We start from the raw sequence: 26,471 nt of genomic DNA on the forward strand, positions 1-26,471 counted from the left end.
CCCGATGCCGAGGCCTCCGACACCGGCGCGGGAGTCCACCGCTCGACGCCATCATCGAGGACATGGTTCCTCGCAGTCAAGACGGGCCCGGTTCAGGTCTGAGCTGCAAGAGCTCATGTCCGACACCGAGGAAGAGGCCTCGTGGGGGGAGGAGGAGGACCCCAGATATTTCTCCTCAGAGGAGTCTGAGGGCTTTCCCTCTGACCCCACTCCTTCACCGGAGAGGAAGCTCTCGCCTCCTGAGAGCCTCTCCTTTGCCTCCTTCGTCAGGGACATGTCTATTTGCATTCCCTTCCCCATGGTCTCTGTGGATGAGCCGAGGGCTGAGATGCTCGAGGTCCTCAACTATCCATCACCACCTAGAGAGTCTTCCACGGTACCGTTGCACAATATCCTCAAAGAGACACTGCTTCGGAACTGGCTGAAGCCCTTATCTAACCCCACCATCCCCAAGAAAGCGGAGTCCCAATACAGGATCCACTCAGACCCAGAGTTGATGCGGCCCCAATTGCCTCATGACTCGGCGGTCGTGGACTCTGCTCTCAAGAGGGCACCGAGTTCGAGGGATACCGCCTCGGCGCCCCCGGGGCGGGAGTCTCGCACTCTGGACTCGTTTGGGAGGAAGGCCTACTAATCTTCCATGCTCGTGACCCGCATCCAGTCATACCAGCTCTACACGAGCATTCACATGCGGAACAATGTGAAGCAACTGGCGGACCTGGTCGACAAGCTCCCTCCGGAGCAGTCCAGGCCCTTTCAGGAGCTGAAGGCGTGCAGAAAGTTCCTGTCCAGGGGTATCTATGACACCTGTGATATGGCATCTCGAGCTGTGGCCCAAGGTATAGTGATGCGCAGACTCTCCTGGCTGCGTGCCTCTGACCTGGACAACCGCACCCAGCAACGACTGGCGGATGTCCCTTTGCTGGGGGGATAACATCTTTGGTGAGAAGGTCGAGCAGTTGGTGGACCAACTACACCAGCGGGAAACCGCTCTCGACAAGCTGTCCCACCGGGCGCCTTCAGCATCCACCTCAGCAGGTGGACGTTTTTCCCGGGCCAAGCAGGCTGCGCCCTACGCCTACAACAAGCGTAGGTACACCCAGCCGGCCCGAAGGCCTCCTCAGGCACAGGGACAGTCCCAGCGCGCCGTGCGCCTAAGCAGCCCCCTGCGCCTCCACAGCAAAAGCTTTTGACTGGATCCATGGGAACATAGCCGCCATCAAAGTGTCCGTACCGGACGGCCTGCCCGTCGGGGGGAGGTTGAAAGTTTTCCACCAAAGGTGGCCTCTGATAACCTCTGACCAGTGGGTTCTCCAAATAGTGCGGTGCGGATACACCCTGAATTTGGCCTCCACTCCACCAAATTGCCCACCGGGAGCCCAATCCTTCAGCTCCAATCACAAGCAGGTACTTGCAGAGGAACTCTCCGCCCTTCTCAGCGCCAATGCGGTCGAGCCCGTGCCACCCGGGCAGGAAGGGCAGGGATTCTATTCCAGGTACTTCCTTGTGGAAAAGAAAACAGGGGGGATGCGCCCCATCCTAGACCTGAGAGGCCTGAACAAATACCTGGTCAAAGAGAAGTTCAGGATGCTTTCCTTAGGCACCCTTCTACCAATGATTCAGAAAGACGATTGGCTATGTTCCCTGGATTTAAAGGACGCTTACACTCACATCCCGATACTGCCAGCTCACAGACAGTATCTCAGATTCCGTCTGGGGACACGGCACTTTCAGTATTGTGTGCTGCCCTTTGGGCTCGCCTCTGCACCACGGGTGTTCACGAAGTGTCTCGTGGTGGTTGCGGCGTATCTACGCAAGCTGGGAGTGCATGTGTTCCCGTATCTCGACGATTGGCTGGTCAAGAGCACCTCAGAGGCAGGAGCTCTGCGGTCCATGCAGTGTACTATCCACCTTCAGGAGCTGCTGGGGTTTGTGATAAATTAACCGAAGTCCCATCTCCAGCCGGTCCAATCTCTGGAATTCATAGGAGCGCTGCTGAATTCTCAGACGGCTCAGGCCTTCCTTCCCGAAGCAAGGGCGCAGAACCTTCTATCCCTTGCCTCTCAGACCAGAGCGTCTCAGCAGGTCAGATGTTGAGACTCCTGGGTCATATGGCCTCCACGGTTCATGTGACTCCCATGGCTCGCCTTCACATGAGACCTGCTCAATGGACCCTAGCTTCCCAGTGGTGTCAAGCTACCGTGAATCTAGAGGACGTAATTCGTCTGTCCATCAGTTGCCGCAATTCGCTGCACTGGTGGACCATTCGGACCAATTTGACCCTGGGACGTCCATTCCAAATTCCGCAGCCCACGAAAGTGCTGACGACGGATGTATCTCGCCTGTGGTGGGGAGCTCATGTCGATGGACTCCACACCCAGGGTCTGTGGTCCCTCCAGGAACAAGATCTTCAGATCAACCTCCTGGAGCTCCGAGCGGTCTGGAACGCGCTGAAGGCCTTCAGAGATCGGCTGTCCTACCAAATCATCCAAATTCGGACAGACATTCAGGTTGTAATGTATTACATCAACAAGCAGGGGGGCACCGGATCTCGCCCCCTGTGTCAGGAAGCCGTCGGGATGTGGCGTTGGGCTTGCCAGTTCGGAATGCTTCTCCAAGCTGCATACCTGGTAGACGTAAACAACAGTCTAGCCGACAGACTGAGCAGAGTCATGCAACCGCACGAGTGGTCGCTTCATTCCAGAGTGGTACGCAAGATCTTCTGAGAGTGGGGCACTCCCTCGGTGGACCTTTTCGCCTCTCAGATCAACCACAACTGCCTCTGTTCTGTTCCAGACTACAGGCACACGGCAGACTGGCGTCGGATGCCTTTCTCCTCCATTGGGGGACCGGCCTCCTGTATGCTTATCCTCCCATACCTTTGGTGGGGAAGACCTTACTGAAGCTCAAGCAAGACCACGGCACCATGATTCTGATAGCGCCTTTTTGGCCCCGTCAGATCTGGTTCCCTCTACTTCTGGAGTTGTCCTCCGAAGAACCGTGGAGATTGGAGTGTTTTCCGACTCTCATTTCGCAGAATGACGGAGCGCTTCTGCACCCCAACCTTCAGTCTCTGGCTCTCACGGCCTGGATGTTGAGGGCGTAGACTTTGCTTCGTTGGGTCTGTCTGAGGGTGTCTCCCGCGTCTTGCTTGCCTCTAGAAAGGATTCCACTAAAAAGAGTTACTTTTTTAAGTGGAGGAGGTTTGTCGTTTGGTGTGAGAGCAAGACCTTAGAACCTCGCTCTTGTCCTGCACAGAACCTGCTTGAATACCTTCTGCACTTATCAGAGTCTGGTCTCAAGACCAACTCAGTAAGGAATCACCTTAGTGCGATTAGTGCTTACCATTATCGTGTAGAGGGTAAAGCCATCTCTTAAGAGCCTTTAGTCGTTCGATTCATGAGAGGCTTGCTTTTGTCAAGGCCCCCTGTCAAGCCTCCTGCAGTGTCATGGGATCTTAACGTCGTCCTCACCCAGCTGATGAAACCTCCTTTTGAGCCACTGAATTCCTGCCATCTGAACTACTTGACCTGGAAGGTCATTTTCTTGGTGGCAGTTACTTCAGCTCGTAGAGTCAGTGAGCTGCAGGCCCTGGTAGCTCACGCTCCGTATACCAAATTTCATCATAACAGAGTAGTACTCCGCACTCACCCTAAGTTCTTGCCAAAGGTGGTGTCGGAGTTCCATCTTAACCAGTCAATTGTCTTGCCAACATTCTTTCCCAGACCACATACCCGCCCTGCTGAACGTCAGTTGCACACATTGGACTGCAAGCAAGCGTTGGCCTTCTATCTGGAGCGGACACAGCCCCACAGACAGTCCACCCAATTGTTTGTTTCTTTCGACCCCAATAGGAAAGGGGTCGCTGTCAGGAAACGCACCATCTCCAATTGGCTAGCAGATTGCATTTCCTTCACTTACGCCCAGGCTGGGCTGGCTCTTGAGGGTCATGTCACGGCTCATAGTGTTAGAGCCATGGCAGCGTCAGTGGCCCACTTGAAGTCAGCCACTATTGAAGAGATTTGCAAGGCTGCGACGTGGTCATCTGTCCACACATTCACATCACATTACTGCCTCCAGCAGGATACCCGACGCGACAGTCGGTTCAGGCAGTCGGTGCTGCAGAATCTGTTTGAGGTTTGAATCCAACTCCATCCTCCAGGACCCGAATTTATTCTGGTCAGGCTGCACTCTCAGTTAGTTGTTCTTCGTAGGTCAATTTCTGTTATGCCCTCGCCGTTGCGAGGTTCAATTGACCTGGGTTCTTGTTTTGAGTGAGCCTGAGAGCTAGGGATACCCCAGTCATGAGAACAAGCAGCCTGCTTGTCCTTGGAGAAAGCGAATGATACATACCTGTAGCAGGTGTTCTCCGAGGACAGCAGGCTGATTGTTCTCACCTACCCTCCCTCCTCCCCTTTGGAGTTGCGTTTTTTCCTCATTCCTTTGCTTGTCATTTAACTGAGCGGGAACGGTCGCGCACGAGCGGGAAGGCGGCCGCGCATGCGCGGTGGGCGTGCCCTGCGTGCGGGACCGCCCGCGAAGTTTTTTGTTCCGGTTGGTGGGGGCTGCCGTGGACGTCAACCCAGTCGTGAGAACAATCAGCCTGCTGTCCTCGGAGAACACCTGCTACAGGTATGTATCATTCGCTAACTGTAACTAGGAAGTGTCTTGGATTCCCAGTAGGGAAACACCACTTCCAGTATTATGTTCTTCCACTTGACCTCGCATGAGCTCCCAGGGTATATCTAGCAGTAGAGTGGGAGTTTACGTGTTTCCCTACCTGGACAATTGGCTGGTCAAGAGCACATCGCAGGAGGGGGCCTAAGAGTCAGTGCAGAGAATTATTCAGATGCTGGAGTTACTAGGGTTTGTCATCAACTAACCCAATTCTCACCTTTTCCCAGTACAGCAATTTGAGTACATAGGAGCTCTGCTCGATACAGTGCAAGCTTGGGCTTTTTTGTCCCAAGTGAGAGCAGACGCCTTGGTGGCAATTTCCTCGCAAGTCTGAAGCAGCAAGCAGATCCCAACTCGGCAGATGTTGAGATTGTTAGGCCACATGGTCTCCATAGTGCATATCACTTCCATGGCTTGTATCTGTTTGAGAGAGGCCCAGTAGACCCTAGCTTCCCAGTGGTCTCAGGCAGCTGGAAATCTAGAGGATGTCACTCCAGTGTTGGATCACTCCCTTCTCTGGTGGACAGTTTTTTCGAATTTGACTGTGGGACTGCCATTCCAAATTACTCCTCCTCAGAAGGTGTTGACAACAGATGCATCCAACCTGAGATAAGGAGCTCATGTCGATGGACTTCACACCCAAGGGAGTGTGCTCAGGAAACAGATCTCCATATCAACCTCCTCAAACTGAGAACCATTTGGAACATTCTAAAGGCTTTCAGAGATTGGCTGCAGAACCAAATTATTTTTATCCAAAAGGACAATCAGGTTGTAGTGTATTATGTGAACAAGCAGGGGGGTACGTGCTTCTACTCCTTGTGTCAGGAAATGATAGGGATGTGGCAGTGGGCCTTCCTTTGTGGGATGGTCCTGTGAGCCACGTACCTAGCAGGAAAGGACAGCAGTCTGGCAGACAGACTGAGCAGGGTGATGCGACCTCACCAGTGGTCTGTCAGTATGAGCGTAGCCCGCAAGATCTGCCAAGAGTGGGGCACCCTCTCAGTGGATCTTTTTGACACTCATCTCAACACTAAAGTCCCCCAGTAATGTTCCAGGTGCAGGTCACACGGTAGACTAGCGTCAGATGCCTTTCTCCTACTTTGGGGGACAGACCTTCTGTATGTGTATCCTCCGATACCTCTCATAGAGAAGATTTTGCAGAAACTCAAGATCAAAGGACAGTAATCCTAATCACCCCTTATTGGCCAAGGCAGATCTGGTTTCCTCTTCTTGTTAATGTTATATTCCTCTCAACGCCTTAAAGGTTCAGAGTGGATTACAATTCAAAATATAACCAGTCTGGTAAACTGGGAGCTCACAATTGTAAAATAAAACAAGTTAACAATAAAATAGCAGCTATCGCATCAATAACTAACTAGAGAGCACATCTTTTCTAAATAGATTTGTTTTAAAAAACTTACTAAAAGCTAAATAACCTGGTTGAGATTTCACCAAAGTTGGTAAAAAAAAAAAATTCCAAATGAGAATAAAGCCGTAAAAAATTTCTTTGAACGTAGGCAGATAAATTTAAATGAATATGAGTATCTTACTTACAGGTCAGTACATTGATCATTGAATACATAAAGCATGGAGCCAGTCCCTTCAGAATCTTATGAAGAAAACTGCAGAGCTTAAAAAGAACTCTAGCTTCTACTGGCAACAAATGGAGCTTTTCATAACATGAAGAAACTCTGTCGAATCTACCTAAACCACATATAAGACGAATCACTGTGTTTTGAATGGTTCTGAGTCTTCTCGATAGATATTTTGTACAGCCAAGATATATATATTACAGTAATCAAGTTTCGTAAGAACAAAAGCTTGTACTAACAATTAAAATGACTCTAAAGTAAAATATTTCCGAATACGTTTTATATTGTTCATCATCCAGAAACATTTTTTAACAAGACAATTTACCTGGGATTCCCAAGATATGTTATGTTCTAAAAAAAAAAAAATCTTAAAATGTTCAAAGATTTTTCCAATTTATAAGTTAATCTATAGAGTAGTAAGAAAGATGGGTGTCCTCTAAAGATCTGTGGAGACTGGAATGTTTTCTGACCCTCATTATGCAGAATGAAGGATCCCTTCTGCATCCCAACCTCCAGTCCCTGTCCTTCACAGCCTGGATGTTGAGAGTGTACAATTTGCTTCATTGAATCTGCCTGAGGGTGTCTCCAGAATCTTGCTTCCAGGAAGGACTCCACTGAGAAATGTTATTTTTTTTCTAGTGGAAGAGGTTTTCCATCTAATGTAAGGGCAAGACCCTAGATCCTCTTGTCCTACACAAAAACTGCTGGATTACCTCCTGCACCTCTATGAGTCTGGTTTGAAAACCAGCTCTGTAAGTGTTCATCTCAGTGCAGTTAGTGCTTATCTCCATGTAGGAGGTAAGCCCATTTCTGTACAGCCACTAGTTGTTTGTTTTATGAGAGATTTGCTGTTGACACAGCCCCCTGCTAAACCTCTCACTGTGTCATGAGAGCTGTGTTGTTTTCACCCAGCTGATGAAAGCTCCTTTTGAGCTGCTTGACTCCTGTCATCTGAAATATCTGACTTGGAAAGTTGTGTTTTTGGTGGCAGTCCCTTCAGCTTGTAGAGTCAGTGAGCTTCAGGCCCTAGTAGCTGATCAACCTTACACCTAGTGTCATTATAATAGAGTAGTTCTTTGCACACATCCTAAGTTCCTTCCTAATGTGGTATTGGAGTTCCATCTTAACTAGTCAATTGTTCTGCCAACATTTTTCCAAAACCCACATGCCCATCCTGGTGAAAACATACTGCGAGCCTTAGTCTTCTTAGCCAGCTTTTTGTTTCTTTTGACCCATATAGGATGGAGTAGCCATTGGCAAACACGCAATCTCCAGTTGGCTAGCAGATTGCATCTCCTTCACTTATGCCCAGGCTAGGCTGACTCTTAAGGTCTGAACCATGGCTATGTCGGTAGCCCACTTGAGATCAGCCTGTATTGAAGAGATTTGCAAAGCTGCAATGTTATCTTCAGTCCTCACACTCGCATCTCACTACTGCCTTGAGCAGGATACCTGACTTGACAACTGGTTTGTTCAGACAGTCCTGCAGAATCTGTTATGTCTAGAATTCCATTCCACCCTCCTAGACCCAGTTTTCTTCAGTTTCAGGCTACACTGTCACAACTAGTATGTATATAGTTTTAGATTAATTGAGTTTGAGGCCTTGACATTTCAAGTCCCTATTGTCCTAGCATTGTTTTTGGTGAGCCTGGTAGCTAGGGATTCCGATATGTGGGAATGCAACTGGACCTGCTTGTCCTCGGACAAAGTGAAGTTATTCACCTGTAGCAGGTGTTCTCAGAGGACAGCAGGCCAGGTATTCACATTCCCTCCCGCCTCCCTTAGGAGTTGTATTCCTTCAGCTATATTGCCTGATAGAGGGACTCGTGCTTTCATGTTGGGCGGGAAGGCACCAGCGATGCACTGTGGGATGCTGCTAGAATTTTCTCGAAACAGCTAGTTAGCATCCACACTGGCCTACGTTGGATGACGTCACCCACATGTGAGAATACCTGGCCTGCTGTTCTCGGAGAACACCACCTACAGGTGAGTAACTTTGCATTTTGCCAAGCCTACTTTCCTATATTATTTATGGTTCTCCCAATTATGGCCTGTTTGGTCACTCTCTGTTTTTCATAATCCATTGCATTACCATCTAGTCTGCTTCTGCTTGGCTTCTGTTCTCCAGCAAGACCCTTTTTGGTGCTACAAGTTTTTCAGGTATTACTGCACCACTGTGCAACTCAGCAGGTCAGCAGCATTGACTGTTCATTTTCATTGACTAATTCCCCTAGCTCATTCTCGCTGGTCACAGCCTTTACCTTTTTTTTTTTTTTTTTCAGGAATGCGTTCCCCATTTAAATAGTTGCCGTTCATAGTCCAATATGGGAGCTTTTCTAGTGGAGCAGACATTCTTTCCCTTCTCTGGTGTTAAATAAAAATAAAAACAATAAAGGAAGTAAGGAATCTGAGGAGACTCTTTTTAGATGGTTTACCTGTTCCAGAGGCTCACAGTTAACTCTGACCATTCCAGATTCTCTCTTCCTGCAGAGCTAGTGCTTGTTTATCATAGTTTACTTCTTGGCAGCCATTTCCAGGTAGTCTTCTGGGGAATGTAGGGAGGCCTTTATCCATCTTGACCTTTTTTTATGTGGAGGGAATTCTTGCTTACCCTATTGATTCTTCTGATCTGTCTCTTCTGCTTGCTAATGGCTGGTAGCTGGAATTTGCTACACATTTTCAGGTTATGTTGTATTAAAGACTGCTTCTTCTATGACTTCTCAAAGGAAGTGCTCCTTACCATGGTCTAGTAGTGGTATTCTGTATATCTAGTTTTCATTCCCTTTCTGCTAATGAGTTTCTGGAATCTGTTTATCACGTCGGGTACTTGTTCTCATCCTTCAGATCAGCACCATTTACTCTTCTCGTGTTTCCCAATAAGCATGCCTTGCAGGTGTCTCTTGGTTGTCTTTTGGCTTCTTGCATATTTGCTTACATAGATATAACAGCTTAAAGGTTCTTCTCTTCATTATGGGCTTCTAGGCTGGTCCTTCTCTGGCACTGAATATCTGGTTCAAAAGGAACTCCTCAATATTCATTTTGAAGAAAGTGACTCTGTGGTTCTGCTCAGGCAGCCTGAGGCCCCATCTCTGGTTATTATCTTCCTTGAATGTCAGATCTATTTGTGCTGCCCCTTTATGACATCAAGGGTCATAAGCACATAAGCATAAGCATATAAGCACCGCCATACTGGGAAAAGACCAATGGTCCATCAAGCCCAGCATCCTGTCTCCGACAGCAGCCAATCCAGGCTTCAAGAACCCAGCACCCCCACTCCCCAAAAAAATGATTTTTAATAATGTTCAATGGACTTTTCACTCAGGAATCTGTCCAAACCCCCCTTAAACTCCGTAAGGCCAGCTGCTGTCACTACATTCTCCGGCAACGAGTTCCAGAGTCCAATTACACGCTGAGTAAAGAAAAACTTTCTCCTATTTGTTTTAAATCTACCATATTCTAGCTTCATCTTGTGTCCCCTGGTTCTATTGTTTGAAAGTGTAAACAAACGCTTCACATCTGTCCGCTCTACTCTGCTCATTATCGTGTAGACTTCTATCATATCACCCCTCAGCTGCCTTTTCTCCAAGCTGAAGAGCCGTAACCTTCTCAGCCTTTCCTCATAGGGAAGTGGTTCCATCCCTTTTATCATTTTCGTCGTCCTTCTCTGCACCTTCTCCAGTTCCTTTATATCTTTTTTGAGATGCGGCGACCAGAATTGGACACAATATTCGAGGTGCGGTCGCACCATGGAGCGATACACGGCAATATAACATCCTTGTGTTTGTTTTCCATCCCTTTTCTAATACTACTACTACTTATCATTAATACCCAACATTCTGTGCGCTTTCTTAACCTCCGCAGCTCACTGAGCAGAAGTTTTAAATGTCTTATCCACAATAACTCCCAGATCCCTTTCTAGGTCTGTGACTCCTAACGAGGAACCTTGCATGACATAGCTGTAATTCGGGTTCCTCTTACCCACATGCATCATTTTGCACTTGTCAACATTGAACTTCATCTGCCACTTGGACGCCCAATCCCCCAGTCTCGCGAGGTCCTCCTATAATCTTTCACACTCCTCCTGCAACTTGACGACCCTGAATAACTTTGTGTCATCTGCAAATTTAATTACCTCACTAGTTACTCCCATCTCTAGGTCATTTATAAATATGTTAAAAAGTAGCGGTCCCAGCACAGACCCCTGCAGGACCCCACTAACTACCCTTCTCCATTGAGAATGCTGACCATTCAATCCTACTCTCTGCTTCCTATCTTTCAACCAGCTCTTAATCCATAGAGTAATACCCTACCTCCGACCCCATGACTCTCCAGTTTCCTCTGGAGTCTTTCATTAGGCACTTTGTGAAACGCCTTCTGAAAATCCAGATACACAATATCCACCGGCTCCCCATTGTCCACATGTTTGTTCACCCCCTCAAAAAAATGCAGTAGATTGGTGAGATCCTTCTGTCTTGCAATTTTCCAGCTTTTCATCATCTTTGCAGTTTCCACCTGTTCTTGCTTTTTGCTGTAAGCTGTGTTTGCAGCTTCTCTGTATGAGCTCTGATGCAGTTGTGCTGATCCTGATGCCTGTCAGGTTTCAGTTTAACATTTGCCTTCCCTCTCATACTGCTGCATCTGTCCGGCAATCTTAGCCATAATTCTCCTTTGCAGTATGACTGCAGGTTCAGCCTCTCCATTTTGAGGATATCTTATGCTTGCAGTTCCTGTTCTATTTTAGCCTCTTATTCTTTGCTATCATTTGCTCTTTTAGCTGCTGCAGCACTTTCACCTCTCAGGTGGGGCTGCATTTTTTTAATGTAAGTGGTATTCTTATACTTTAATTCATTTATTTTTGCAGGTTAATCCAATCTCCTGCCCTGTGAACTGCTTTGCTACATCCCATAAATTCTGGACTGATCTATGTAATATTAAGGAAGGGAAAATTTATGACTTACCTGATGATTTTCTTTCCTTTTTTTTATCACAACAGATCAATCCAGAAGTCTGCCCTTTGTTTTCACATTGGGTTTAATTTGTTGCTCCATCAGGCCTATTTGTTGGAAAGTGCACATTCTTTCCAGACATTTCAAAGATGCTTCTCAGCATTATGTCGCCTGTGTCTAAAAAGGAAAAGGGATTGTTGACCCTCCACAGATGGATGCAAAATTGATCTGGTCAGATCCTCGTTTTGGTGGGTCCTCCTCTTTGGCTTCTAATCAGTAGTCTTCAATAGCTAATGCTTTTACAGGATGAATTGTATATCAATTTGGTTTCATTGCTGATGCTTCAGTTACTCGCTGCTAAGTCCCTAAACTCCACTATATCCTTCAATAGCCTGGCTCTATGCCAGTCAGCTTCAGTAGCTCCTACTTCGGTTGAAGGTCTGTGAGCCAACTGATATTGTTACTCCCTTCATACTTTTAGTCTTTAACGTTTCTGTTACATATGCTGAACTCTGCCTATGAGCTCCATTGTTCTGCCATTCGAACTACTGGGTGTTCTAGGGCTGCATGGTAGCCTTAAGGGGTGATCCTTTTTCTCATATACTAAATTTACTACATTATCAGCAACCAACAGATCCTCCTTCTGAAGTTGTTTATATAGTGACTAGCCGTTAAGCCCGTTAAAACGGGTGAGATTTCCAGCTACCCTCCTCGCCGCCGCTCCCTCCCCCCTCCTGTAAACCCCAGGGGTGTTCGTGTGTGCTGAGGCCCTCTAGTGGCTCCTGTCCAGGCTCTCCATCCATCCTCACTGACCCTTGACTTCTGAGCAGCTTGTACAGATGCATACACTTCTTGCTCTCTGCCCAGCCTCACTGGTCCCTGAGCTTCTGAGCAGGGTTCTGGCTGGTCCTCTCTCAGTCACTAGCATGCACCAACCTCTATATCCTGGGCTCCTTCCTTACTTAGGGTGACTGCTCTGCCCTGCCTTCCTCCTGCTGAAAATCCTTCCCTGTTATGTCCAGTGTGCCCCGGTCACTCCTCTAGTTCACGGGCAGTGACCCATTGCACTTTTCCGGGGACTCTAACTAGGATTCTCCAGACTTCACAAATATGCAGATAAGGCAGTCATCATATGCAAATTCACTTTATTAGTTCAGTCCCATGGGGAACAAGTTCTCTCACACTCATCCTTTAACTTGTGCCCCCTTATTTAGGGAGACCGTAGTGTACAAGCCCCCAAACACAAAGTCTCGGCCCTCTGTCCTTAAGGGCTGCAATAGTCTTTTGAAAATCCTTCCTTTTCAAGTCAGTAGCAAGATCAGTACTTGCCTCTCAGCAGGATTTTCTCCCCCTCTCCAAACAAGTCTTTCAAATTCCACAGAGTTTTCCAACATAATCAGGGTAAGCTTTTGGGGAACCAGGTTTGTAATTCTTCCAGCAACCTCCCCCAACAGTCAGGGTTTCCCCACAGCAAACAGGTTTAACCCAAAAGAAAACCGGCTTCTCTCTTTAAGCAGGTTTCAATCAAAATAACCTTCAAAACAATATGGGTTTTCAAACCTTCAGATGCTGCTCTCTCCAGGCTCTCAAGCTCCCATTCCCTTCTGGTTTCTTCTCCCTGCTCAGCCTGATTAACCCCCTCTTCCATCCAATCCATCCAATCCTCCTCCTTCTCACCCCACCCCTCCCTATTACAGGTGGGCAGCATGATATACTGATTTTGGGTCCAGGGGAACTGGGCTCCTTTATTCTCCCTCCCTCTTGTGGTCAGAGACGGTATATGGCCAGCTTGCCTATCCCCTGGGCTCTCACTGCTGGGACTGGAAATGCATTCTGGGCAATGTAGTTTAGGGTTTTGCTGCTTCATTCTATACATCTGGGATGTAGCCTTCTCACACTCCGTGCCGGGCCCCCTGCACTGACCTGACAGCGCCTCTCACCTCCGTGTGAAAGTGCTGCAGGCAGCAGCAGATCGCTCTGCTGCTGCCTGCAGCGCTTCCACACGGAGGTGAGAGGCACTGTCAGGTCAGTGCAGGGGGCCCGATACGGAGGAGGGTGGGAGTGGCGGCGGGGATGGGGGAGGGAGGGTGGAGGTTGCTGTGCGCGATGTTCGTTTCCCTCTCTGTTCCGCCCTCTGACTTCATCACGTCTTGACGCGAGGGCAGGACAGAGAGGGAAGTCTCTACTGCGCATTTGCAGGTGAGTCGGTCACTTGCCATTTATATGTTTGATACTTTAGTGCATTAATTTCAACCATCAGGTTGTGGATGGCGGCCACTCTAAACTCAAAGTCCTGGATTTCAAGCGAGCTGACTTTAACAAAATGGAAGAATACCTGAGGAAGGAGCTGATGGGCTGGGAGGACGTACGAGAAGTGGAAGGACAGTGGTCCAGGCTAAAAGAAGTAATAAACAGGGCCACAGACCTTTATGTAAGGAGAGTAAATAAAAGCAAGAGAAAAAGGAAACCGATATGGTTCTCAAAGCAAGTGGCTGAGAAAATAAAGATTAAAGAGTTAGCGTTCCAGAAATATAGAAAATCTCAAGAGGAAGAACACGGGGAGGAATACCGGATGAAACTGAAAGAAGCCAAGAGAGAGGTACGTCTGGCGAAGGCGCAAGCGGAAGAACATATGGCTAGAAATGTAAGAAGGGGAGACAAAAACTTCTTCAGGTATATTAGTGAAAGGAGAAAGACTATAAAGGGAATTGTGAGACTAAAAGATACAACAAAACACTATGTAGAAAATGATGAAGAAAAAGCCAATTTGCTAAATAGATACTTTTGTTCTGTTTTCACTGAAGAAAACCCTGGGGAAGGACCGAGAGGGACTGGCAAAAGTACACCTGAGAATGAGGTGGATAGAGCGCCGTTCACGGAAGAGAGTGTGTATCAACAACTTGGAAAGCTAAAGGTGGACAAAGCCATGGGGCCGGATGGGATCCACCCCAGAATACTGAGAGAGCTCAGAGAGGTTCTGGCGGGTCCTCTTAAAGACTTGTTTAATAAATCCTTGGAGACGGGAGAGGTTCCGAGGGATTGGAGAACGGCGGAGGTGGTCCCTCTTCACAAAAGTGGGGATAGGGAAGAAGCTGGAAACTACAGGCCGGTAAGCCTCACTTCGGTTATTGGAAAAGTAATGGAAGCCATGCTGAAGGAAAGGATAGTGAATTTCCTGGAAGCCAATAAGTTGCAAGATCCGAGACAACATGGTTTCACCAAAGGGAAATCGTGCCAAACGAATCTCATTGAATTCTTTGACTGGGTGAAGGGAGAATTAAATCAAGGACGTGCTATGGACGTCATCTACTTAGATTTCAGCAAGGCTTTTGACACGGTTCCCCACAGGAGGCTCTTAAATAAACTAGACGGCCTGAAGATAGGACCCGAAGTGGTGAACTGGATTAGGAACTGGTTGACGGACAGACGCCAGAGGGTGGTGGTGAATGGAGTTCGCTCGGAGGAAGGAAAGGTGAGTAGTGGAGTGCCTCAGGGATCGGTGCTGGGGCCGGTTCTGTTCAATATATTTGTGAGTGACATAGCCGAAGGGTTACAAGGTAAAGTTTGCCTTTTTGCGGATGACACCAAGATTTCCAACAGAGTGGACACCCCGGAGGGAGTGGAAAACATGAAAAAAGATCTGAAGAAGCTAGAAGAATGGTCTAACGTTTGGCAATTAAAATTCAATGCGAAGAAATGCAAAGTGATGCACTTAGGGAGTAGAAATCCAAGGGAGACGTATGTGTTAGGCGGGGAGAGTCTGATAGGCACGGACGGGGAGAGGGATCTTGGGGTGATAGTATCTGAGGACCTGAAGGCGACGAAACAGTGCGACAAGGCGGTGGCCGTAGCTAGAAGGTTGCTAGGCTGTATAGAGAGAGGAGTGACCAGCAGAAGAAAGGAGGTTTTAATGCCCCTGTATAAGACGTTGGTGAGGCCCCACCTGGAGTATTGTGTTCAGTTTTGGAGGCCGTATCTTGCGAAGGATGTTAAAAAAATGGAAGCGGTGCAAAGAAAAGCTACGAGGATGGTATGGGATTTACGTTCCAAGACGTATGAAGAGAGGCTTGCTGACCTGAACATGTACACCCTGGAGGAAAGGAGGAACAGGGGTGATATGATACAGACGTTCAAATAGTTGAATGGTATTAATCCGCAAACGAATCTTTTCCGGAGATGGGAAGGCGGTAGAACGAGAGGACATGAAATGAGATTGAAGGGGGGCAGACTCAGGAAAGATGTCAGGAAGTATTTTTTCACAGAGAGGGTGGTGGATGCTTGGAATGCCCTCCCGCGGGAGGTGGTGGAGATGAAAACAGTAACGGAGTTCAAACATGCGTGGGATATGCATAGAGGAATCCTGTGCAGAAGGAATGGATCCTCAGAAGCTTAGCTGAAATTGGGTGGCGGAGCAGGTGGGGGAAAGAGGAGGTGGTGGTTGGGAAGCGAGGATAGGGGAGGGCAGACTTATACGGTCTGTACCAGAGCCGGTGCTGGGAGGCGGGACTGGTGGTTGGGAGGCGGGAAATACTGCTGGGCAGACTTATATGGTCTGTGCCCTGAAAAGGACAGGTACAAATTCAATTCAAGGTAAGGTATACACATATGAGTTTGTCTTGGGCAGACTGGATGGACCATGCAGGTCTTTTTCTGCCGTCATCTACTATGTTACTATGATTGTCTACAATATTTTATCTGAATGATAGTAGTTTATTGCATTCTCCGAGGACAAGCAGGCTGCTTGTTCTCACTGATGGGTGACGTCCACAGCAGCCCCTCCAATTGAAAACTTCTCTAGCAAAGGCCTTTGCTAGTCCTCGCGCGCCGATGCGCACCGCGCATGCGCGGCCGTCTTCCCGCCCGTACCGGCTCGTGTTCATCAGTCTTCTTTGTCCGCGCTCGGGACGGTTGTGTTTTGCGCCGTTTCACACCCCTCAAAGTTGACCCTCGTGCGTCTTCGCGTTTTTCGCTAAAGAAAAAAAAAAATAGAGATAAAGACCTTTCTCCGAGGACAAGCAGGCTGCTTGTTCTCACTGATGGGTGACGTCCACGGCAGCCCCTCCAATCGGAAACTTCACTAGCAAAGGCCTTTGCTAGTCCTCGCGCGCCCATGCGCACCGCGCATGCGCGGCCGTCTTTCCGCCCGAACCGGCTCGTGTTCATCAGTCTTCTTTTGTCCGCACTCGGGACGGTCGTGTTTGCGCCGTTCGCGCCCCTTAAGTTGACCCTCGCGCGTCTTTTGACTTTTTGCTTTAAAAAAAAAGGGATTTCGGAGAAGGGCCTTTCGGTCTTTTTCCCCTTCCCGTATTTCCAGTTTTTGGCCCCGTTAAGTTTTCTTTCGTTTTCGGGGTAGGCCCTTTTGAGGCCTCGGGTTGAGTTTTTTCTCCCCCTCTTTTTGGTGCCTTACCGCAATTACGAGTTTCGATTTCGCCGGCGTGATTTTTCCGCCCATGTCATCGAAGTCTCCCAGCGGCTTCAAGAAGTGCACCCAGTGCGCCCGGGTAATCTCGCTCACTGATAGGCACGCGTCATGTCTTCAGTGTCTGGGGGCTGGGCACCACCCGTAGGCCTGTAGTCTTTGCGCCCTTTTACAGAAAAGGACTCAGGTAGCGAGATTGGCCCAGTGGAACGTTTTGTTCTCGGGCTCTTCGTCGGCATCGGCACCGGGAGTATCGAGTGCGTCGACGTCGACAGCGTCAAAACCTCCGTCCTCGGCCGCGACTGTATCGGTTGCATCGAGGCATCGACCCTCTGCATCGTCGGAGCCGAGACATCGGAAGTCGGCGTCGGTGGTACCGGGACCTCCACTAGTGCTGATGTCGTCGGACGGTGGTGCTTCGACTGGAGTGCAGGTGAGGGCTGTCCATTCCCCTGCTGGTGGCGGTGAGCCTTCGGGTGGGTCTCCCCCTACCCTGAGGGCTCCTGCGGTACAGCCCCCCCCCCCCCCCCCTGAGACCGACCTTCTTCGGCCTCGGCCCCGAGGAAGCGACGGCTGGATTCTACGTCCTCGTCGGTACTGGGAAGCTCCGGTGACATGCTTCGTTTGAAAAAGTCAAAGAAGCATCGACACCGGTCTCCTTCCCGCGTCGGTACCGAGAGCTCTAGGTCCCCGAGGGAGTCAGCACCCAATAGGCATCGGCACCGGGAGGACCGCTCACCCTCTGTTCAGGAGGTGTCGATGCGCTCCACCTTGGACAGCCCGGAACAGCCTCCACGCCCGGAACAGACTCTGACTTCGACACCTGCATCGGCTTCCATGTCTTTCTCCACAGCCGCCCTGCACGAGAGTCTCCGGGCCGTTCTCCCAGAGATCCTGGGAGAGCTGTTGCGCCCTTCCCCTCCGGTACCGGGGGTGCTTGCGCCACCGGTACCGTCGAGTGAGGCGCCAGCTGGCCCTTTGCCCGGGGTGAGGTCTGACTGCGGTCGCCTCCCAGGAAGGCTCCCCGATGACGTCGGCGGAGGGAGCTTCGCCGGTGCGGGTGAGGGAGTCATTGCTGGTGAACTGGACCAAGCCTCTAAGTAATCCCCACATTCCCAAGAAGATCGAGTCCCAGTACCGGACCCATGGGGACCCAGAGCTGATGCGCACTCAGTTGCCTCACGACTCTGGTGTTGTGGATCTGGCCCTAAAGAAGGCTAAGAGTTCTAGGGAGCATGCTTCGGCGCCCCCGGGCAAGGACTCTAGAACCTTAGACTCCTTTGGGAGGAAGGCCTACCATTCTTCTATGCTCGTGGCCAAAATCCAGTCTTACCAGCTCTACACGAGCATACATATGCAGAACAATGTGCGGCAGTTGGCGGGCTTGGTGGACAAGCTCCCTCCTGAGCAAGCCAAGCCATTTCAGGAGGTGGGCAGGCAGCTGAAGGCGTGCAGAAAATTCCTGGCCAGAGGGGTATATGATACCTTTGATGTTGCTTCCAGGGCCGCTGCTCAAGGTGTGGTGATGCGCAGACTCTCATGGCTGCGTGCCTCTGACCTGGAGAATAGGATCCAGCAGCGGATTGCGGACTCCCCTTGCCGAGCGGACAATATTTTTGGAGAGAAAGTCGAATAGGTGGTAGAGCAGCTCCACCAGCGGGATACCGCTTTCGACAAGTTCTCCCGCCGGCAGCCTTCAGCATCTACCTCCACAGGTAGACGTTTTTATGGGGGAAGGAAGACTGTTCCCTACTCTTCTGGTAAGCGTAGGTACAATCCTCCTTCTCGACAGCCTGCGGCCCAGGCTAAGCCCCAGCGCGCTCGCTCTCGTCAGCAGCGTGCGCCTCAGCAAGGCCCCACGGCTCCCCAGCAAAAGCAGGGGGCGAGCTTTTGACTGGCTCCAGCAGAGCATTGCCGACATCAACGTGTCAGTGCCGGGCGATCTGCCGGTCGGGGGGAGGTTGAAAGTTTTTCACCAAAGGTGGCCTCTTATAACCTCCGACCGTTGGGTTCTTCAAATAGTCCGGCAAGGATACACCCTCAATTTGGCCTCCAAACCTCCAAATTGCCCACCGGGAGCTCAGTCTTACAGCTTCCTGCACAAGCAGGTACTTCCAGAGGAACTCTCCGCCCTTCTCAGCGCCAATGCGGTCGAGCCCGTGCCATCCGGGCAAGAAGGGCTGGGATTCTATTCCAGGTACTTCCTTGTGGAAAAGAAAACAGGGGGGATGCGTCCCATCCTAGACCTAAGGGCCCTGAACAAATATCTGGTCAAGGAAAAGTTCAGGATGCTTTCCCCGGGCACCCTTCTCCCCATGATTCAGGAAAACGATTGGCTATGCTCTCTGGACTTGAAGGACGCCTACACGCACATCCCGATACTGCCAGCTCACAGACAGTATCTGCGATTTCAGCTGGGCACACGTCACTTCCAGTACTCCTTTGGGCTCGCCTCTGCGCCCAGAGTGTTCACGAAGTGCTTGGCTGTAGTAGCAGCGGCGCTTCGCAGGCTGGGAGTACACGTGTTCCCCTATCTCGACGATTGGCTGGTGAAGAACACATCCGAGGCAGGAGCTCTGCAGTCCATGCAGATGACTATTCGCCTCCTGGAGCTACTGGGGTTTGTGATAAATTATCCAAAGTCCCATCTTCTCCCAGTACAGAGACTCGAATTCATAGGAGCTCTGCTGGATTCTCGGACGGCTCGTGCCTATCTCCCAGAGACGAGAGCCAACAACTTGTTGTCCCTCGTCTCGCGGGTGCGAGCGTCCCAGCAGATCACAGCTCGGCAGATGTTGAGATTGCTGGACCACATGGCCTCCACAGTTCATGTGACTCCCATGGCCCGCCTTCACATGCGATCTGCTCAATGGACCCTAGCTTCCCAGTGGTTTCAGGCTGCTGGGGATCTAGAAGACGTGATCCACCTGTCCACGAGTTTTCTCAAGTCCCTCTATTGGTGGACGATTTGGTCCAATTTGACTCTGGGACGTCCTTTCCAAATTCCTCAGCCACAAAAAGTGCTGACTACGGATGCGTCTCTCCTGGGGTGGGGAGCTCATGTCGATGGGCTTCACACCCAGGGAAGCTGGTCCCTCCAGGAACGCGATCTGCAGATCAATCTCCTGGAGTTACGAGCGGTCTGGAACGCTCTGAAGGCTTTCAGAAATCGGCTGTCCCATCAAATTATCCAAATTCAGACAGACAACCAGGTTGCCATGTATTACATCAACAAGCAGGGGGGCACCGGATCTCGCCCCCTGTGTCAGGAAGCCGTCAGCATGTGGCTCTGGGCTCGCCGTCACGGCATGTTGCTCCAAGCCACATATCTGGCAGGCGTAAACAACAGTCTGGCCGACAGACTGAGCAGGATTATGCAACCTCACGAGTGGTCGCTCAACTCCAGAGTAGTGCGCCAGATCTTCCAGGTGTGGGGCACCCCCTTGGTAGATCTTTTTGCATCTCGAGCCAACCACAAAGTCCCTCAGTTTTGTTCCAGGCTTCAGGCCCACGGCAGGCTTGCATCGGATGCCTTCCTCCTGGACTGGGGGGAAGGTCTACTGTATGCTTATCCTCCCATACCTCTGGTGGGGAAGACTTTGTTGAAACTGAAGCAAGACCGAGGCACTATGATTCTGATTGCTCCCTTTTGGCCGCGTCAGATCTGGTTCCCTCTTCTTCTGGGGTTGTCCTCCGAAGAACCGTGGAGATTGGAGTGTTTTCAGACCCTCATCACGCAGGACGAAGGGGCGCTTCTGCATCCCAACCTCCAGTCTCTGGCTCTCACGGCCTGGCTGTTGAGAGCGTAGACTTTGCCTCTTTGGGTCTGTCAGAGGGTGTCTCCCGTATCTTGCTTGCTTCCAGGAAAGATTCCACTAAGAGGAGTTACTTCTTTCTATGGAGGAGGTTTGCCGTCTGGTGTGACAGCAAGGCTCTAGATCCTCGCTCTTGTCCTACACAGACCCTGCTTGAATACCTTCTGCACTTGTCTGAGTCTGGTCTCAAGACCAACTCTGTAAGGGTTCACCTTAGCGCAATCTGTGCATACCATTACCGTGTGGAATGTAAGGCGATCTCAGGACAGCCTTTAGTTGTTCGCTTCATGAGAGGTTTGCTTTTGTCAAAGCCCCCCGTCAAACCTCCTACAGTGTCATGGGATCTCAATGTCGTTCTCACCCAGCTGATGAAACCTCCTTTTGAGCCACTGAACTCCTGCCATCTGAAGTACTTGACCTGGAAGGTCATTTTCTTGGTGGCAGTTACTTCAGCTCGTAGAGTCAGTGAGCTTCAGGCCCTGGTAGCCCAGGCCCCTTACACCAAATTTCATCATAACAGAGTAGTCCTCCGCACTCACCCTAAGTTCTTGCTGAAGGTTGTGTCGGAGTTCCATCTGAACCAGTCAATTGTCTTGCCAACATTCTTTCCCCGTCCTCATTCCTGCTCTGCTGAACGTCAGCTGCACACATTGGACTGCAAAAGAGCATTGGCCTTCTATCTGGAGCGGACACAGCCCAACAGACAGTCCGCCCAATTGTTTGTTTCTTTTGATCCCAACAGGAGGGGAGTGGCTGTGGGGAAACGCACCATATCCAATTGGCTAGCAGATTGCATTTCCTTCACTTACGCCCAGGCTGGGCTGGCTCTTGAGTGTCATGTCACGGCTCACAATGTCAGAGCCATGGCTGCGTCAGTGGCCCACTTGAAGTCAGCCACTATTGAAGAGATCTGCAAAGCTGCGACGTGGTCATCTGTCCACACATTCACATCTCATTACTGCCTGCAGCAGGATACCCGACGCGAGAATCGGTTCGGGCAGTCAGTGCTTCAGAATCTGTTCGGGGTTTAGAATCCAACTCCACCCCCCTAGGCCCATGTTTATTCTGTTCCAGGCTACATTGTCAGTTAGTTGTATATAGTGTTAGGTCAATCTCAGTTATGTCCTCGCTGTTGCGAGGCCCAATTGACCATGTTTGTTGTTTTGAGTGAGCCTGGGGTCTAGGGATACCCCATCAGTGAGAACAAGCAGCCTGCTTGTCCTCGGAGAAAGCGAATGCTACATACCTGTAGAAGGTATTCTCCGAGGACAGCAGGCTGATTGGTCTCACAAACCCGCCCGCCTCCCCTTTGGAGTTGTGTCTTCCCTGGTTTTGTCTTGCTACACATGGAACTGACGAATACGAGCCGGTTCGGGCGGGAAGACGGCCGCGCATGCGCAGTGCGCATGGGCGCGCGAGGACTAGCAAAGGCCTTTGCTAGTGAAGTTTACGATTGGAGGGGCTGCCGTGGATGTCACCCATCAGTGAGAACAATCAGCCTGCTGTCCTCGGAGAATACCTTCTACAGGTATGTAGCATTTGCTTTATCTTGAAAAGTTAGGTTCCTTGTCTGCAGGTATATGCTAGCCTTACTATATTGACTTTGGCCATCGGGTCGATAATTTACTGTTGTTTATAGGTCATATACTTGATTTGCTGCATTATCTTAAGTCCACAATTGTTTAACTGTAAAATACTAGCCTTACTACATTGTCATCAGCCAACAGGCAGAGCTTTGGCAATTCTGCGTCTCTAAGCCACTGACTTTACCATTTTCTCTTTAACATCTCAGTTGAAAGTGATCACCCATTACTTGCTATTTGAAATATTGAACATCTATGCTTGCACAGTGCCCTTAAGGGATGAATCACATGGAGTTATTTGATTTTTTTTTTTTTTCTGTCACCATCCGCTGGTGGATGGATACAGCACCCACAATTTTTGGACTGATCTATTGGGACTAAAGGAAAGAATTATCAGGTAACTCATAATTTTTCCCTTGTTTTTCATTGTGTTTGCAGGGCACCAAGCTGTGGATTATAATGGAGTATCTGGGAGGAGGTTCTGCACTAGACCTTGTAAGTTTTTTGATCTAACATCTCATTTTCAACTAATTGCAGCCTCCATTCAGAATTATACATTTAGAGGCATATTTATTCAGTAATTTGACATAGAACTGTAGTTTAGTTCTAAGAAGTTAATTATAGCATGAGGTATTAATATATGATTTTTATTAACTTGATCCATAATCAGGCTTATTTTTGAAAGAGAAGGGCGCCCATCTTTCAACACAAATCAGGAGATGGGCGTCCTTCTCTCAGGGTCGCCAAATCGACATAATCGAAAGCTGATTTTGGGCGTCCCCAACTGCTTCCCGTCGCGGGGACGACCAAAGTTCCTGGGGGCGTGTCGGTGTAGCGAAGGCGTGCCTAACTGATGAGCATCCTCAAGCGATAATGGAAAAAAGAAGGGCGTCACTGACAAACACTTGGCCGACTTTACTTGGTCCTTTTTTTTTTTTTTTTTTTACAACCAAGCCACAAAAATGTGCCCTAAATGACCAGATGACCTCCCCTGACTCCCCCAGTGGTCACTAACCACCTCCCACCCCGAAAAAAACAACTTAAAAAACTTTTGTTGTCTTTTTTTTTTTTTGAGTATGGGTAAAGGATGTCCTTCGCTAAGCCTCCGTTCTTGTGATGGCAGTTGAGGATGTCCAAAATGTGGATGTTTCTGTGAGAAGGACATCCATGCCTTTGCTATGCCTCTGACACCCCCTTTATTTATTTATTTATTTATTTATTTATTTGGATTTTGGATCACAAGTAGCAGCAGTGGGATTTGAACCGGCCACCTCTGGATTGCAAGACAAGTGCTCTAACCACTAGGCCAGTCCTCCACTCCACTCCCTTGAAATTTGGCCATCCCTGTGGGGGGACAGTATGCAGGTCCCTGGGGGGGTGGAGGTATTTGTGTGTCAGCGGAGGCATAACAAAGGCGTGGACTTCCTTCTTTCAAACATTTTGGACATCCTTCAACTGCCCCCCCCCCCCCCCCCCCCCCCCCCCCCCCCACAGGGACGGCCAAATTTCAAGGGAGTGGCCTACTTGTGAGAGCACTGGTCTTGCAATCCAGAGGTAGCCGGTTCAAATCCCACTGCTGCTACTTGTGATCCAAAATCCAAATAAAGGGGGTGTCAGAGACGTAGCAGGCATGGACGTCCTTCTCACAAACATCCACATTTTGGACGTCCTCAACTGCCATCGCAGGGACGGAGGCATATCAAAGGACGTCCTCAACTGCCGTTGCAGGGACGGAGGCATAGAAATATCCAGTGTACCTGAATGTAACTCGCCTTGAGCTACTATTGAAAGAGGTGTGAGCAAAATCTAAATAAATAGTGAAGGACGTCCTCAACTGCTGTCGTAGGGATGGAGGCATAGCGAAGGACGTCCTTCACCCATACTCTTAAAGCACAAAAGTTTTTTAAGTTGTTTTTTTCGGGGTGGGAGGTGGTTAGTGACCACGGCATGCCTTTTTCTGTTCAGTTAGTGCATGAGTTAGTCCACTGCAGTGCCCCCTAGGGTGCCCTGGCATGTCAGGGGGACCAGTGCACTACGAATGCTGGCTCCTCCCACGACCAAATGACTTGGATTTGGTCGTTTTTGAGATGGGCGTCCTCTGTTTCCATTATCACCGAAAACTGGGGACGACCATCTCTAGGGATGATCATCTCTAAGGTCGACCTAAATGTTGAGATTTGGGCATCCCTGACCATATTATCAAAACGAAAGATGGATGCCCATCTTGTTTCGATAATACGGGTTTCCCTCACCTTTCGCGGGGATGTCCTGCGAGGACGCCCTCAGGAAAACTTGGGCGCCCCGTTCGATTATGCCCCTCCACGTGTTCAAATTAGCTTCCATTCAGTGACATACACAATGCACAAAAACAAAATACTTTAGCCACAAGAACCTATGACAGGACATTCATGAGCAGATGATCAAAGCCCCGCGCTGTTCCAAACAGCACTCTAGAAATAGCGCTGGAACAGCCCAGGGCGTTACTGGACCTATGATCAGAGATAATTGAATGCATGTTTAAGAATGCAATTCTTTCTGATCATGGGGTAGTAGTGCAGGAGGATTGCTCAGGCACAGTCCTCCCGCACTTACATAGTAACATAGTAGATGACGGCAGAAAAAGACCTGCATGGTCCATCCAGTCTGCCCAACAAGATAACTCATATTTGCTGCTTTTTGTGTATACCCTACTTTGATTTGTACCTGTGCTCTTCAGGGCACAGACCGTATAAGTCTGCCCAGCACTATCCCCGCCTCCCAACCACCAGCTCTGGCACAGACCGTATAAGTCTGCCCAGCACTATCCTCACCTCCCAACCACCAGTCCTGGCACAGACCGTACAAGTCTGTCCAGCACTATCCCTGCCTCCCAACCACCAGTCCGGCTTCCCACCACCGGCTCTGGCACAGACCGTATTAAGTCTGCCCAGCACTATCCCCGCCTCCCGATTTTGACTAAGCTCCTGAGGATCCATTCCTTCGGCACAGGATTCCTTTATGCTTATCCCACGCATGTTTGAATTCCGTTACCGTTTTCATTTCCACCACCTCCCGCGGGAGGGCATTCCAAGCATCCACTACTCTCTCCGTGAAAAAATACTTCCTGACATTTTTCTTGAGTCTGCCCCCCTTCAATCTCATTTCATGTCCTCTCGTTCTACCATCTTCCCATCTCCGGAAAAGGTTCGTTTGCGGATTAATACCTTTCAAATATTTGAACGTCTGTATCATATCACCCCTGTTTCTCCTTTCCTCCAGAGTATACATGTTTAGTTCAGCAAGTCTCTCCTCATACGTCTTGTAACGCAAATCCCATACCATTCTCGTAGCTTTTCTTTGCACCGCTTCAATTCTTTTTACATCCTTAACAAGATACGGCCTCCAAAACTGAACACAATACTCCAGGTGGGGCCTCACCAACGACTTATACAGGGGCATCAACGCCCCCTTTCTTCTGCTGGTCACACCTCTCTCTATACAGCCTAAAAACCTTCTAGCTACGGCCACCGCCTTGTCACACTGTTTTGTCGTCTTCAAATCCTCAGATACTATCACCCCAAGATCCCTCTCTCCACCCGTACCTATCAGACTCTCCCCGCCTAACACATACGTCTCCCGTGGATTTCTATTCCCTAAGTGCATCACTTTGCATTTCTTCGCATTGAATTTTAATTGCCAAACCTTAGACCATTCTTCTAGCTTCCTCAGATCCTTTTTCATGTTTTCCACTCCCTCCCGGGTGTCCACTCTGTTACAGATCTTAGTATCATCCGCAAATAGGCAAACTTTACCTTCTAACCCTTCGGCGATGTCACTCACAAATATATTGAACAGACTCGGCCCCAGCACCGATCCCTGAGGCACTCCACTACTCACCTTTCCCTCCTCCGAGTGAATTCCATTCACCACCACCCTCTGGCGTCTGTCCGTCAACCAGTTCCTAATCCAGTTCACCACTTCGGGTCCTATCTTCAGCCCCTCCAGTTTATTTAAGAGCCTCCTGTGGGGAACCGAGTCAAAAGCTTTGCTGAAATCTAAGTAGATTACGTCCATAGCTCGTCCCTGATTCAATTCTCCTGTCACCCAATCAAAGAACTCAATGAGTTTGGCACGATTTCCCTTTCGTAAAACCATGTTGTCTCGGATCTTGCAACTTATTGGCTTCCAGGAAATTCACTATCCTTTTCTTCAGCATCGCTTCCATTACTTTTCCAATAACCGAAGTGAGGCTTACCGGCCTGTAGTTTCCAGCTTCTTCCCTATCACCACTTTTGTGAAGAGGGACCACCTCTGCCGTTCTCCAATCCCTCGGAACCTTTCCTGTCTGCAAGGATATATTAAACAAATCTTTAAGAGGACCTGCCAAAACCTCTCTGAGCTCCCTCAATATCCTGGGGTGGATCCCGTCCAGTCCCATGGCTTTGTCCACCTTTAGCTTT

At 49.4% G+C, this 26,471-nt stretch overlaps 1 protein-coding gene across 3 annotated transcripts in view; it reads left to right on the plus strand.

Annotated features, from left to right (window-relative positions):
- Nucleotides 1–26,471, plus strand: part of STK25 (serine/threonine kinase 25) — a 299,983-nt gene that overhangs the window by 123,171 nt on the left and 150,341 nt on the right. For all 3 annotated transcript variants that reach the window (XM_030215974.1, XM_030215975.1, XM_030215976.1), the window contains one exon: nucleotides 22,471–22,527. In XM_030215974.1, coding sequence (XP_030071834.1) covers nucleotides 22,471–22,527 — 57 coding nt within the window. The remainder of the gene's footprint in view (nucleotides 1–22,470; nucleotides 22,528–26,471) is intronic.

The sequence above is a fragment of the Microcaecilia unicolor genome, chromosome 10, assembly GCF_901765095.1.
Source record: "Microcaecilia unicolor chromosome 10, aMicUni1.1, whole genome shotgun sequence".
Classification (NCBI taxonomy): domain Eukaryota; kingdom Metazoa; phylum Chordata; class Amphibia; order Gymnophiona; family Siphonopidae; genus Microcaecilia; species Microcaecilia unicolor.